Source organism: Triticum dicoccoides, chromosome 3A (assembly GCF_002162155.2).
Source record: "Triticum dicoccoides isolate Atlit2015 ecotype Zavitan chromosome 3A, WEW_v2.0, whole genome shotgun sequence".
Taxonomy (NCBI): domain Eukaryota; kingdom Viridiplantae; phylum Streptophyta; class Magnoliopsida; order Poales; family Poaceae; genus Triticum; species Triticum dicoccoides.
The window spans coordinates 763,048,100-763,059,999 of NC_041384.1; the positions used below are offsets into that span (position 1 = coordinate 763,048,100).

Below are 11,900 nucleotides of genomic sequence, written 5' to 3' on the forward strand. Positions count from 1 at the left end.
GATTAATCATAATAATTTAATATAAATTATAAACAAGAAATAAGAATATAAATGGCTTATTCTCATTTGATATGAATTTCAGGAATCAAAATAATAGATGATGAAGGTGTTGCCGGCGCATATCCTAATTCTGTGAAGTGCACAACCATTCTCACTAGAGGACATATATAGGGTTCCATATATAGCTAGACACATAATAAGAAATAAGAAACTCACATAGAACTTGTTCCACACGACCCACTCGAACACCAAGCAATCACCATCAACCAGGTTGTGCTCCAAGGCGAACTTTCTCCATCCGGCGCTGAGGCCCGTCTTAAGCGCGAGGTAGAGCGTTTCATACTCGTCACCCTCCTCGTCCTCCAAAGTGATTCTATGATCACTCTCTAGGAGATACAGCCGGCAGAACTGCGTCGGGAGGCCCTGTCAGCAATCCAAACCAACGCCCCTCAATCATCAGACAGATCGACGAAGACGGTTTCAACTTTCAATAAGGGAAGGGAGTGAAGTGAGTAATGCAAGAGTGAGTGGGGGCTTAATTACGAGCCAGAAGCCTCCAGTGACATGAGACTGTTTCATGGGCTTCACAAAGCTGGGGTTGCCGCCGGGCACCAGCTTACGCAGCAGCTCTTGGGCCTTGGAGTTGGCATGGAGTCTGGCCTCGTCTGTGGCGTACACTCGATTAATCAAGTCACTCCTCGTGCTGCTCGCCCTCCTCCTTGAAAACAATCATCAATCAAATCAAATGCTGCGGTGCATGGAGAGGAATGATGGGGGTACGTTCCTCCTCCTAATCTTCTTCTTCTCTACCAAGGTTGGGTAGTCATCCTAGATACATAGTACATTACACCAAGTTAATCCTAGATACATACATTTTTGGGTATTAAAGATCGCGTACGTACCTCGTAGCAGTACTTGGGCTGCTTGGGGAGGCTGGCAACACGGCCGGACTGCCGGACCGCGGCGACCCGCGGCACCCGCTTCTGCTTCACGGACTGCCGGACCGGCGAGGGCTTGGGGCCGGCGGCCTCCCTGACGGCTGCGGAGAGCTGGTGCAGGTGCAGCTCCTCCAGCTTGCGATTGTTCTCCTCTATCTGCCTCCGGCGCTGCTCCTCGTACGCGATCGCTCCGGCCATTTCTTCTGTTGTTGGGGAGACGAACGCAACAGAATGAACGGGAGGAGATGAGATGCGGCGGCCGGCCTATAAATTGGGCGACCGAGATTCAAAAGCTCAAACGTTCGAAATCGCTTGCGCTTTCTCAGGGATTCTGTTGATGTGATCAGCACGCTTCATTTACGGCCAAGCAAGTTTGGTAGGGCCCGGCATTCGTGGCATAATTCCATAAACAAATCCCGCATATACAAACTCTAACGTACTCTTTCCATTTTATATTTTAGAAGAAGAACATAGAAGGCGTATCGGCCGTTTTTCCAAATCCACGGTTTCCATAATAAACTGATTCGTAACCTAACACGGAAATAGGAAACTCATGTACGTAGAAAGGGGCCACTCACACAGAAACAGGAACAGGATGGATCTTATCCAAATAAGAAAATCCACACAACACAAACATAATTTTCCATCTAAAAAACACACAAACATAATTTTCCTACAATTAATTGTATTTAAAAAATGCTTCCGTAGTTTTAAAAAGTTCTCATGTATTTCAAAACATATCCATGCATTTAATAAAATATTCATGTAGTTTATTAAAAGTGTTCACATACTTATTATTAAAAAATATTAGTATGGTTTTAGAAAAGCTTCTGCCGTTATAGAATGTTCATGTGTTTGTCAAATGTAGTTTACATTTTTTTTTCAAAGAACAAATAAACTAAAGAAAAAATGGGAAAAAACTTAAAATAAAAATAGAAAGATGAAAAAATTAGAGAAAAGGGAATCAGAAAAAAAAGGTAAAAATAAAATATAGACTAATAGATGAACTAGGGTTCACCCAGTGCCAAAAACTGCATCAAAACAAAAGTTGTTTGACTAAAAGTAATTGGAGGGGTCGAAAGAGCTTACCTCCCCGACGTGGAGGCATCTCGATCAGCCAAAACGATGAAGAAACGGAGGAGATCAAGGGGGATTGGAGGGTCGAAGGAGCTTACCTCCCTCGACGTGGAGGCATCTCGATTAGGACAGCTTGCCCAACCTTTAGAATCTTTTTCCCATGAGGAACTCCTCCCACCACTCCTTGCTGAAGGATATGTGTTTCAAGCGTTTGTCTGTTCCCGTCTTGTATGCAGCAGTGCTGACAAAACAAGCTTCTGAGGTAACTTCTGGGATGCCGTCATGGATGAAGAACAAAAAGAGCACTGATGTCAGCCACCACCACATGGGTTTTGATGGAAAAAAGGAAAAGAAAAAGAACTATGAAAACACTCCATCACATTTTTGGTAATGTTACCTCCTTGCTGGTGTTCGATCCATATGCATGATGGTGGTGTGATACATCGTGTTCATTATCTCTGAACAAATAGTTGATCTGTTCATTTTTCTCCTTAGATGTTATTCTTTGTTTTGTTACTCATACAAGCATGCTCTACTAAGAGATTATGAATATGCATGAGATGCTCGAGTAGGGCGTTTCGGTGCTCAGACTCATCTGCACCCGGTTATAAAAAAATTGTAAAAAATTCAAAAACCATTCAAAAAATTTCAAAAAAAAATGTGTGCGGTAGACAATTTGATGTGTGAGGCCCGCTCCAAATTTCAAGTCATTTGGACATCTGAGGAGCCCTCGGCAAAAAAGAAAAATCGAGCCAAAACAGTACATGAACAATAAACATTTTTACAGACCCCAAATTTGTCCTTTTCGCTGAGAGCTCCTTAGATGTCCAAATGATGTGAAAATTGGAGCGGACAACACGCATCAAATTGTCTAGCGCACAAAAAAACTTGAATTTTTGAATTTTCTAGTATTTGTTTCGATTTGATTTTTTCATCAGCTCGGGTGTAGAGATGGATTTTCGTGAGATGCTCTCCAATCTGTATGCGAGGTAAATAATTTAAGTGGACTGCCATCCTTCATCTCTTCGTTTTTTAAGAGCTGTGTATTTAGGGCGTAAGATTACTTGATTCATGTTTATGTATCATTCATGCCATGGTATTGTTTTGATGTATGCGGCGCAGTTTAGTCTCATGAAGACGGTCGTGACGAACCTCTCGTGATGCCGTGAGGCGATGATAATGGCTCGATGACGTCGAGGACACCAATATCGAATAAAACTTTTCCCCATGATCTACCTTAAGAAAAAAATGCGTTGGAAGCTGGGGTAGTGCTACTCTGCTCGATCTTCCATCTCCCACTTTGGATATTCTTTGACATCATCTCACAGGGGACTTTGTGCATGTATTGGCTTCAATTTCCAAATTGTACAGTTGTCAGTGAGGTAAAATTTCACCATGCAGATGACTATGCATTGGCTCCTCTATGTTTTGTGTTGTTCTTCAGCGAAAATTATTGCACTTGACTAGTAGAGTTGTGGTGGTATGTAAATGCCAACACGACTTTGTTAATCAAGTTGATCGAATTTCTGCATTTGTTGCACCTTTTTCTCTAAACCATTTTGATCATTTTTTTCGAAGAATAGAACTAACACAATTCAATTATCAGGTCTTTGAGTCTCAATTAGCAAGGAGGAAATGTTCTTCATGCCTCAAGCATTGTTAGGTTCTGACAATGACAATATGTTTTACAGTGTAAATGGCCCTTGGGTCGCTACAAATTTGTTTTGAGATTTGTACTTTTGCTAATATTGTGTTTTAAAATGAATACTACTCCCTCTGTCCTATAATATGAGATCGTTTTGCAAGCTAAAACAGCTTGCAAAACGTTCTTATATTATGGGACAGAGGGAGTATTTTTTTAGAGTTTTCATTGTCAGTATAGATCTTTTCTTAGATTCTTCAACGTTTCATAGTAAGATTCCTGAAATTGCTTTGCACAGTGATGACAGTGTGGTTGCTTTGAGAACAATTGCCATGTCATCGGCAGTTTGAAATTAATGATTGCCACCTCTTAATTGTATGGCTATATTTGTGTGCCAACCGACGGGTGCGCCATATTCAAGGACAGCGATGAGGTAGACGGGTGCGCCAGAGCTGACGCGGTCCGCGTAGCGGTCCTTCTGGAGATATCGCCCAATGCAACCGACGGGAAACTAGAGTCCAGCCTTCGTGGATCAGATCACCGCCTTCTTCCGCTCGCCGCTCTTCCTCCCAGACATCTCCCCTCCTTCTCTGGTGAACTTGAATCTCTCGAAATGTGGGTGGCTGCACTGATGAATGTGAAACGAGGGCACCACTTTTATACCAGGGGGTGCCCCGCAGTAAGGGGCGCGATTCGCATGACATGCGGTCGCCACCGTAGGATCTGGGAGGGCGGAACGGCAGGGATCGACTCGGAGGGGCACGATCCGCGGGAGGGGGTGTGATCCGTGTGACCATCCTTCTCCACCGTCTGATCTGGAAGGTGCAAGCGGCTAGGATCGGCTCGACGGGTGCAATCCAGGTCACCAACGGTCTTTGCCATTGGGTCTGGAAGATTCGTGTGGCTACGATTAGCTCGGTGGCGGTGATCAGTAGGAGGACCAGATAGACCTATCAAGATTTGAGAATCTTCTGTCCTCGCTTTGTTTCATTTTTTTTCCTTTAATGTCGGAACTGGATTTGGAAATTGGGGAGGGGGGAGGTTAGACTCTTTTTCTATCTAAAGATTTCTTTTGTTATTTTTGGCAATCCCTTTTTGTTTTTGGTATGATTGGCTGGAAAAATCCAAGCATTTCTCACACCAATGAAGAAAATCAAGCATGTCATGAAGCACTCAATAAGAAAAGGCATCCCGTGAAGAAGATCAAGAAGGACAAGGTCTCAAAATACATAAGCATCTAGGGGTGACTACAAGGAGGTCAATAAGAACGATTTTGTTTCCATGCGCATTGCCAATCCATATACTAAAGACAGGAATAATAAGTAAATCCTCACTTTTGGAATAGGATGCAATAGAAAGTTTATCACGAGGTGATGGAAGGACACTAGACTAAACTTTATGACCAAAAGTGTGTAAATCCCCGCAGAAGCATAACTATGCTTCTCAAGTAAACTAACTTGCGCCTCCCTTGCAATGAAGCATAATTGTGGTTTCCTCGCAGAGTGAGGTACACAGTGCTCCATCCAAAAGCACAACACACCCATGCTCCACATGAAGAACGCATGTGCTCCACACACCACACCCAAGCTTTGACGGAAGAAATTTGAAAGTAACCGAAAAACAAAGAAATCCCCCAAAAATTGGAAACTGAGAAAAACCAAAAGACCAGAAAAAACCCGCCCCAGAGCGAGAAACAGAAAAATGTTTGTGACATTTTAAAAAAATGTTCCCGCATTTAAAAATATATTCGCCATGCTTTGAGAAAAGATTTTTAAAATGATAAAATAATGTTTGTGTAGTTTAGAAAAATGTTTCGTACAATTCAAAAAAAATGCCTATGACATTAAAAACAGTGTTCAAGAACTTTTCAAAAGCTTGCACATTTATAAAAATGTTCATGGAAAAATGGTTAATGTGTTACAAGAATTTTACTGTACATATAAAAAACGTACAATGTAAATTTGGCAAATATTCAAAAATGTATTTAGAAAAATGTTTGCCGTCTATTAAAAAATGTTCAACCTTTATTTGAATATATTCAATGTATATAAATATAATTTACACCGTGTTTTTCTTTAAAAATCTGACTATAAAATATGAGAAAATAACAAAGAGGAATTAAATAAAAAACCAAAAATAGAAACAAATGAAATATGAAAATTAAAAACGAAAGAAAACTTGTAGTAATAATGGAAAAAACATAAAAAGGATGAGAAACTAGAGAGCTCCTCCTTGGCGCCTTTAGCGCCCGTTGCCCAAGCCAGCGCCTGCTGAGTCGCTTGCATGGGCCTGGCCCAGCAACGCTCTCTGGCTGCCGCTGCTCGTTCGCTGGCTGCTGCTGCTCGTTCGCTGGCTGCTGCCGTCGCTCGATCGTGGGCTCTTGCCGTTCGCTCGCTAGCTGCGTTGCTTGCTAAAAAAAAGCTGCCTGCTCGATCACTTTTTTAGGTTTGCTAAAAAAATGCTACAGTACGTACTGGTTTTCTTGAAAAATGAACTGGTTTGCTACAGTATGTACTTTGGTCCTTTCAAAAAAGTTCATCGAATTACGAAAAAGTTAACCGAATTCGAAAAAAAGTTCAACGAGTTCGAAAAAAGTTCATCAAATTCGGAAAAAGTTCACTGTATTCAGAAAAAAGTTCACCGAATTCAAAAAAAGTTCACAGAATTCAGAAAAAAGTTCATCGAATTCCGAAAAAATTCACCAAAATACGAAAAAAAAGTTCAACGAGTTCGAAAAAAAGTTCACCAAATTCGGAAAAAGTTCACTGTATTCAGAAAAAAGTTCACCGAATTCAAAAAAAGTTCACCAAATTCGGAAAAAGTTCACTGTATTCAGAAAAAAGTTCACCGAATTCAAAAAAAGTTCACTGTATTCAAAAAAAAGTTCACCGAATTCAAAAAAAGTTCACAGAATTCAGAAAAAAGTTCACCAAATACGAAAAAAAGTTCAACGAGTTCGAAAAAATCATCAAATTCAAGAAATTGTCATCGATTTGCAGAAAAATTAGTGAAGTAAAAAAGTTTCGCGAATTTAAAAAAAGAAAGAAAAATAGAAAAGAAAAAGAAATAAAGGAAGGGAAAACAATTAAACAATCACATGAAAGGATTTGGTGGGTTGGTCGTGGCGTCTTACTCTAAACCAACTGGTCGTGGGTTCGAGACCCAGCTCTGGCGCACCTTAAAAAACAAGTCAATTTTTTGCAGTTTTAGAAAACAGAAAAAACAAGTCAAAACTGGGCCGGCCCAACGTGACGAGGGGGGTATGCGCCCGTTAGCGAAAACAGAAAAAACAAGTCAAAACTGGGCCGGCCTAACATGACGAGGGGGGTATGCGCCCGTTAGCGAAAACGCCTTTAAGCCCCGAATAGGAACCAGCGAGAAACTATAGAAAAAAAACAACCGCGTGGAAGGTTCTAAAAGCAGTTTGTAGCGTTTCATCGACGGGAGCGCCTATGTGCCGCCAGCTGCGAGTCCTGCCAAGGCTCACCTTCAGGGAGCACGTGTTGGACCTGCCCAGTAACCGCGCGCTATTTGACGTCATTTTTTTTTTCTTCCCTTCATTATTCATATTGTTTGTTTTTCAAAATGTGTTTGTGACATTTTCATAAAAATGTATACGTAATGTTAAAAAATGTATAGTACCATTAAAAATTGTACTTGAATTTGTCTCCATTCTGAACAAACTGCAACAACAGTTGAGTGGCTGAGTAGAAAGCGAACATGATCTATCATATGCACGAGACCTTTATCCAAGGGACGCATTATTGGGCTCCCTTTGGCATACACATTATTTTAAAAAGGGAACCATCTGCAGTTGCCCCCCCAAAAGTTTTTAGCTAGGTCAGAATAGGTTTGCCTTGCTTTTTGCCCTGTTTTCACTGGGTCTGTGCTTTGCCTTGTCTTGGATGTGTGCTTCTGAAAAGAAAGAGGGAACCATCTATCAGTATATGGCATTAATTGATAGCTGGGGAAATAAATGGACTGAATATGCTTATGTCATCTGGCAGATATGTGATTACATTCATTTTGTAGTGGGCTATGGTGCTGTATAACTGCACTATTAGCGAAAAATTGATATTTGTCGCACTGTAAGTATTAATTGTACTAGAAGTTATATGAAAAGGAGATATTTGTGCATTATGATCCAGTAGAAGACTGTCATTACACAACACAAGATGCGAAGAATTAATCCATAGTTGTGATGATAGATAAGGGACCCGGGTTTGCCTGCGGATTCGCATTATGGAGAAATTGGAAAACAAAGCTTATGTTTAGAAAAAAATGGAAACGGCATTACTTCTTTTCTTAGTATGATAATCCAAGCTAAGCAAAAACTCGTAAGGTAAACAATTGGCAGAGATATATTATTGTTGGATTCTATTTGAAGTTGATATGCTAGTGCATGTTGGCCTTCTTGGAGAACAACACAGAGTGGATGTTGGGCAACACGCCATTGTGGGCAATGGTGATGTCGTCAAGCAACTTGGAGAGCTCCCCGTCATTGCAAGTGGCGAGTAGCAGGTGGCGCGGCATGATGCAGGTCTTCTTGTTGTCCTTGGCCGCATTGCCCGCCAACTCCAGCATATGTGGTTAAAGATAACACCGAGACAAGATCAGCTACCACTCAGCTGAGCATGAAAAGAACATGAATGCATGAGGTCGGTCGTTGATTGGTTACCTCGGCGGCAAGGTATTCGAGGGCGGCGGCGAGGTAGACGGGTGCGCCGGAGCCGACGCGGTCCGCGTAGCGGTCCTTCTTGAGATAGTGCCCTATGCGGCCGACGGGAAACTGGAGTCCAGCCTTTGTGGACCGGGTCACTACCTTCTTCCGCTCGCTGCTCTTCCTCCCGACCATCTCCCCTCCTTCTCTGACGAACTTGAATCCCTCTAAATGTGGGTGGCGGTGCTGATGGATGTGAACGCGAGGGCACCACTTTTATAGGGGGGTGCTCCTCGATAAGGGAGTGATTCGCATGACGTGTGGTGGCCACCTTCGGATCCGGGGGGCAGTAGGGATCGACCCGGAGTGGCACGATCCGTGGGAGGGGTGTGATCTGTGTGACCAACAATCTCCACCGTTAGATCTGGAAGGTGCAAACGGCTAGGATCGGCTCGGCTGGTGTGATCCATGTCACCGGCGATCATTGTCGTTGGATCTGGAAGATTCAAGTGGCTACGGTTAGCTCGGGGGCGTGATCTGTGGGAGGACCGGATGGACCAATCAGGATTTGAGAATCTTTTGTCCTCGCTTTGTTTTGTTTTTTCCTTTAATGTGGGAACTGGATTCAGAAATTGGGGAGGGGAAGGTTAGACTCTTTTTCACACCGAATACTATTTTTTGTTATTTTTGGCAATCCCTTTTTGTTTTTGGTATGATTGACTAAAAAATCCAAGAAGGACACTGGACTTGATTCTGCGTTTTACTTGGGTATAAGCACAAACGTGCTGACCTATATCCAACCTGTTCGTCCCCTTGCATTGCAGACTTTTCTTATGACAATTGTTATTAGGTGGCCAAGTCTATATATGTATTAATGTGTAACCCATCAATTGGCAGATGCATCAATGGAATAATGCTAGTACAAGAAGCTTTATTCATAGCATCTGTTTCATGACAAACTGGATGGTTTAATGTATTATGGTAATACTCATATGCTAATTAGCCCAATATATTACATGGCTAATAACTGGCACACTGATTAAACACACTTGTATGATGGTTAGTCCTAATTTGCTGATTAACATATTACTAATACATCGACTAAGCACATGAATTTAGCTGCAACCATGACAAACTTTCTCCCATATATTCAGGTAATTAAATGCATCTTGTAGATATTTTCATATTGTAAGTTCAATTAGAAATCTGTGGAGTTGGTTTTGATGTCTCTAATTTGTTAAAAAAATGGGAACCGTAATTTTTGGTTAACATGTATACTTGTGAAGCTGAGATCAAAATCGAAGCCGTGAAAAAAAAATGTTCTCTCATATTGGTGATGTATCAAATATCCTATAAGTTATGTAAAAGTCTTCTGACCTTGCGAGCATGGATCAATGTAGTTACTGTGGTGCAGCTGGCCATTTGGACTGACATGTTAATCAACGCATGTCTTCAATGCGCGAGTCTGCCTTCTGGGCCATCTCCTGGCAAGGTCAGAAGTAATACAAGAGTTGTACTAATTATATACGGTGAATGAAATTTATTATACAGGCTCGATGTATTAGAGCTGCACGAATCACGCGGAAACAGTCGGTTTTGATAACGACCTCGCGTGGCTGCATGTCCACTCATGATTTATCGGGGAAATAACTGGAATGAATATCCTTATGGCATCTGGCAAATACGTTATTACATTCATTTTGTAGTGGGCTATGGTGCTGTATAATTGCATTGTAAGCGAAATTTGATATGGGTCGCATTGTAAGTACTAATTGTACTAGATGTTATATGGGAAGGAGATATTTATGCATTATGATCCAGTAGAAGACTGTCATTACACAATAGTAGTTGAGAGGATAGATAAGGGACAACCGGGTCTGCCTGCGGATGCGCATTATGGGAAAAGTGGAAAGAAACATTTATGTTTAGAGAAAAAAAATCGGAAGCGTCATTACTTCTTTTCTTGGCATGAGGATCAGACCCATATGGCAAGCAGATGGAGCCTGTGCGATGGAACAGGGCCCCAAAATTTCTAGGGCCCCAAAAATTATCTTAAATCGCAATTAATAATAGTATTAATGGAGGGAATATCCAAGCAACGCTTCATCTCCTGTACAACGTTCCAACTACCAACGCCAACCAGTTCCAAATTCGAAGGCTTTCTCTTGACCTCTCTTTCCACCTAAATAGTAACAATTAATAGTATAAATCACTGCTAAGTTTTTTTGTGAGAAAATTTTCGATCTATTCATCTTTAAAATCATGGCAGTACAACGAATGCCAGAAATAATAAAAATTACATCCATATCCGTAGACCACCTAACGACGACTACCAGCACTGAAGCAACAAGCATCATACTAGGAACTAGTACAACTTATTGCTATTCTTCGCCGGTTTTTTCCGTTATCCTTGAATCAGATCACTTCACAAATTGTTCAAAGAAATTTTAGTATAGCAATGGATTGATATTCTCCGATCTCATTTGTGTTTTTTCTTCTCATCATATATCTCCCTTGTATTATTATTGGGAAGATTATGTTTATGGTGTGCTAAATAAATAATATATTCATAATTATTATTTTCTATATAAAGGGCCTAGTTTCATGATATTTTGCACCGGGCCCCCGGATTCTCGCGTATGGCCCTGATGAGGATCCAAGCTAAGCAAATACTCGTAAGGTAAAAAAATTGCAGAGATATATTATTCTTGGATTCTGTTTGAAGTTGATATGCTATTGCATGTTTGCCTTCTTGGAGAACAACACAAAGTGGATGTTGGGCAACACGCCACTGTGGGCGATCGTGATGCCGTCAAGCATCTTGGAGAGCTCCTCGTCGTTGCGAGTGGCGAGAAGCAGGTGGCGCGGCATGAGGCGGGTCTTCTTGTTGTACTGGGCCACATTGCCCGCCAACTCCAGCATATGTGGTTTAAAATGAACACCGAGACAAGATGAATTACCACTATGTTGAGCATGAATGGAACAGGAATCTACGAGATTGGTCGTTGGTTGGTTACGTCGGCGGCAAGGTATTCGAGGACGGCGGCAAGGCCAATGGGGCCGCTGGAGCCGACGCGGTCCACGTAGCGTCCCTTCTTGAGATAGTGCCCGACGTGGCCGGCGGTAAACTAGAGTCCAGCCTTCGTGGATCGGGTCACCGCCTTCTTCCGCTCGGCACTCTTCCTCTCGTCCATCTCCCGTCCTTCTACGACGAACTTCAATCTCTCGAAATGTGGGTCGCGATACTGATGAATCTAAACGCAAGCTTATCACTTTTATAGGGGGTGCTCCGGAGTAATGGGCGCGATTCACATGACATGTAGTCGACACCTTCGGATCTAGGAGGGCGGGCGACAGGGATCGACTCAGAGGGGCATGATCGATGGGAGGGGGTGCAATCTGTGTGACCAACGTTCTCCACCGCAAGATCTAGAAGGTGCAAATGGCTAGGATCGGCTCGGCTGGTTCTATCCATGTCGCCGACGTCTTTGCCATTGGATCTGGAAGATCCATGTGGCTACGATTAGCTCGGGGCATGATCCGTGCGAGGACCGGATGGACCAATCAGGATTTGAGAATCTTC

The 11,900-nt window shown here is 42.3% G+C and overlaps 3 protein-coding genes across 3 annotated transcripts in view; all 3 read right to left on the reverse strand.

Annotated features, from left to right (window-relative positions):
- LOC119273725 (B3 domain-containing protein Os06g0194400-like) overlaps positions 1–1,136 on the reverse strand; it is a 1,393-nt gene extending 257 nt beyond the window's left edge. Inside the window, 3 exon segments of the mRNA XM_037554799.1 lie at positions 217–423; positions 544–828; positions 903–1,136. Of these exon segments, the coding sequence (XP_037410696.1) occupies positions 217–423; positions 544–828; positions 903–1,136 (726 nt within the window).
- A 6,916-nt stretch (positions 1,137–8,052) lies between these two features.
- On the reverse strand, positions 8,053–8,512 carry LOC119273726 (protein H2A.5-like). Its single transcript, XM_037554800.1, has 3 exons — positions 8,480–8,512; positions 8,336–8,446; positions 8,053–8,232 (listed from the first exon to the last, which is right to left on the reverse strand). Exons 1-3 carry the CDS (start codon positions 8,510–8,512, stop codon positions 8,053–8,055), a joined length of 324 nt encoding a protein of 107 aa, XP_037410697.1.
- A 2,538-nt stretch (positions 8,513–11,050) lies between these two features.
- LOC119273332 (protein H2A.5-like) lies at positions 11,051–11,511 on the reverse strand. Its single transcript, XM_037554527.1, has 3 exons — positions 11,479–11,511; positions 11,335–11,445; positions 11,051–11,230 (listed from the first exon to the last, which is right to left on the reverse strand). The coding sequence occupies exons 1-3, from the start codon at positions 11,509–11,511 to the stop codon at positions 11,051–11,053; spliced, it is 324 nt and encodes a 107-aa protein (XP_037410424.1).
- Positions 11,512–11,900: the final 389 nt, after the last annotated feature.

What these genes read in the sequence shown, in the direction of transcription:
- LOC119273332 (XM_037554527.1), bottom strand. Translation starts at nt 11,511, where the DNA reads ATGGACGAGAGGAAGAGTGCCGAGCGGAAGAAG. An exon ending in AGAGTGCCGAGCGGAAGAAG is followed by an intron (nt 11,446 to 11,478) that starts GCGGTGACCCGA and finishes GCTGGACTCTAG; the next exon opens with TTTACCGCCGGCCACGTCGG. An exon ending in TCGAATACCTTGCCGCCGAC is followed by an intron (nt 11,231 to 11,334) that starts GTAACCAACCAA and finishes CATATGCTGGAG; the next exon opens with TTGGCGGGCAATGTGGCCCA.
- LOC119273726 (XM_037554800.1), bottom strand. Translation starts at nt 8,512, where the DNA reads ATGGTCGGGAGGAAGAGCAGCGAGCGGAAGAAG. An exon ending in AGAGCAGCGAGCGGAAGAAG is followed by an intron (nt 8,447 to 8,479) that starts GTAGTGACCCGG and finishes GCTGGACTCCAG; the next exon opens with TTTCCCGTCGGCCGCATAGG. An exon ending in TCGAATACCTTGCCGCCGAG is followed by an intron (nt 8,233 to 8,335) that starts GTAACCAATCAA and finishes CATATGCTGGAG; the next exon opens with TTGGCGGGCAATGCGGCCAA.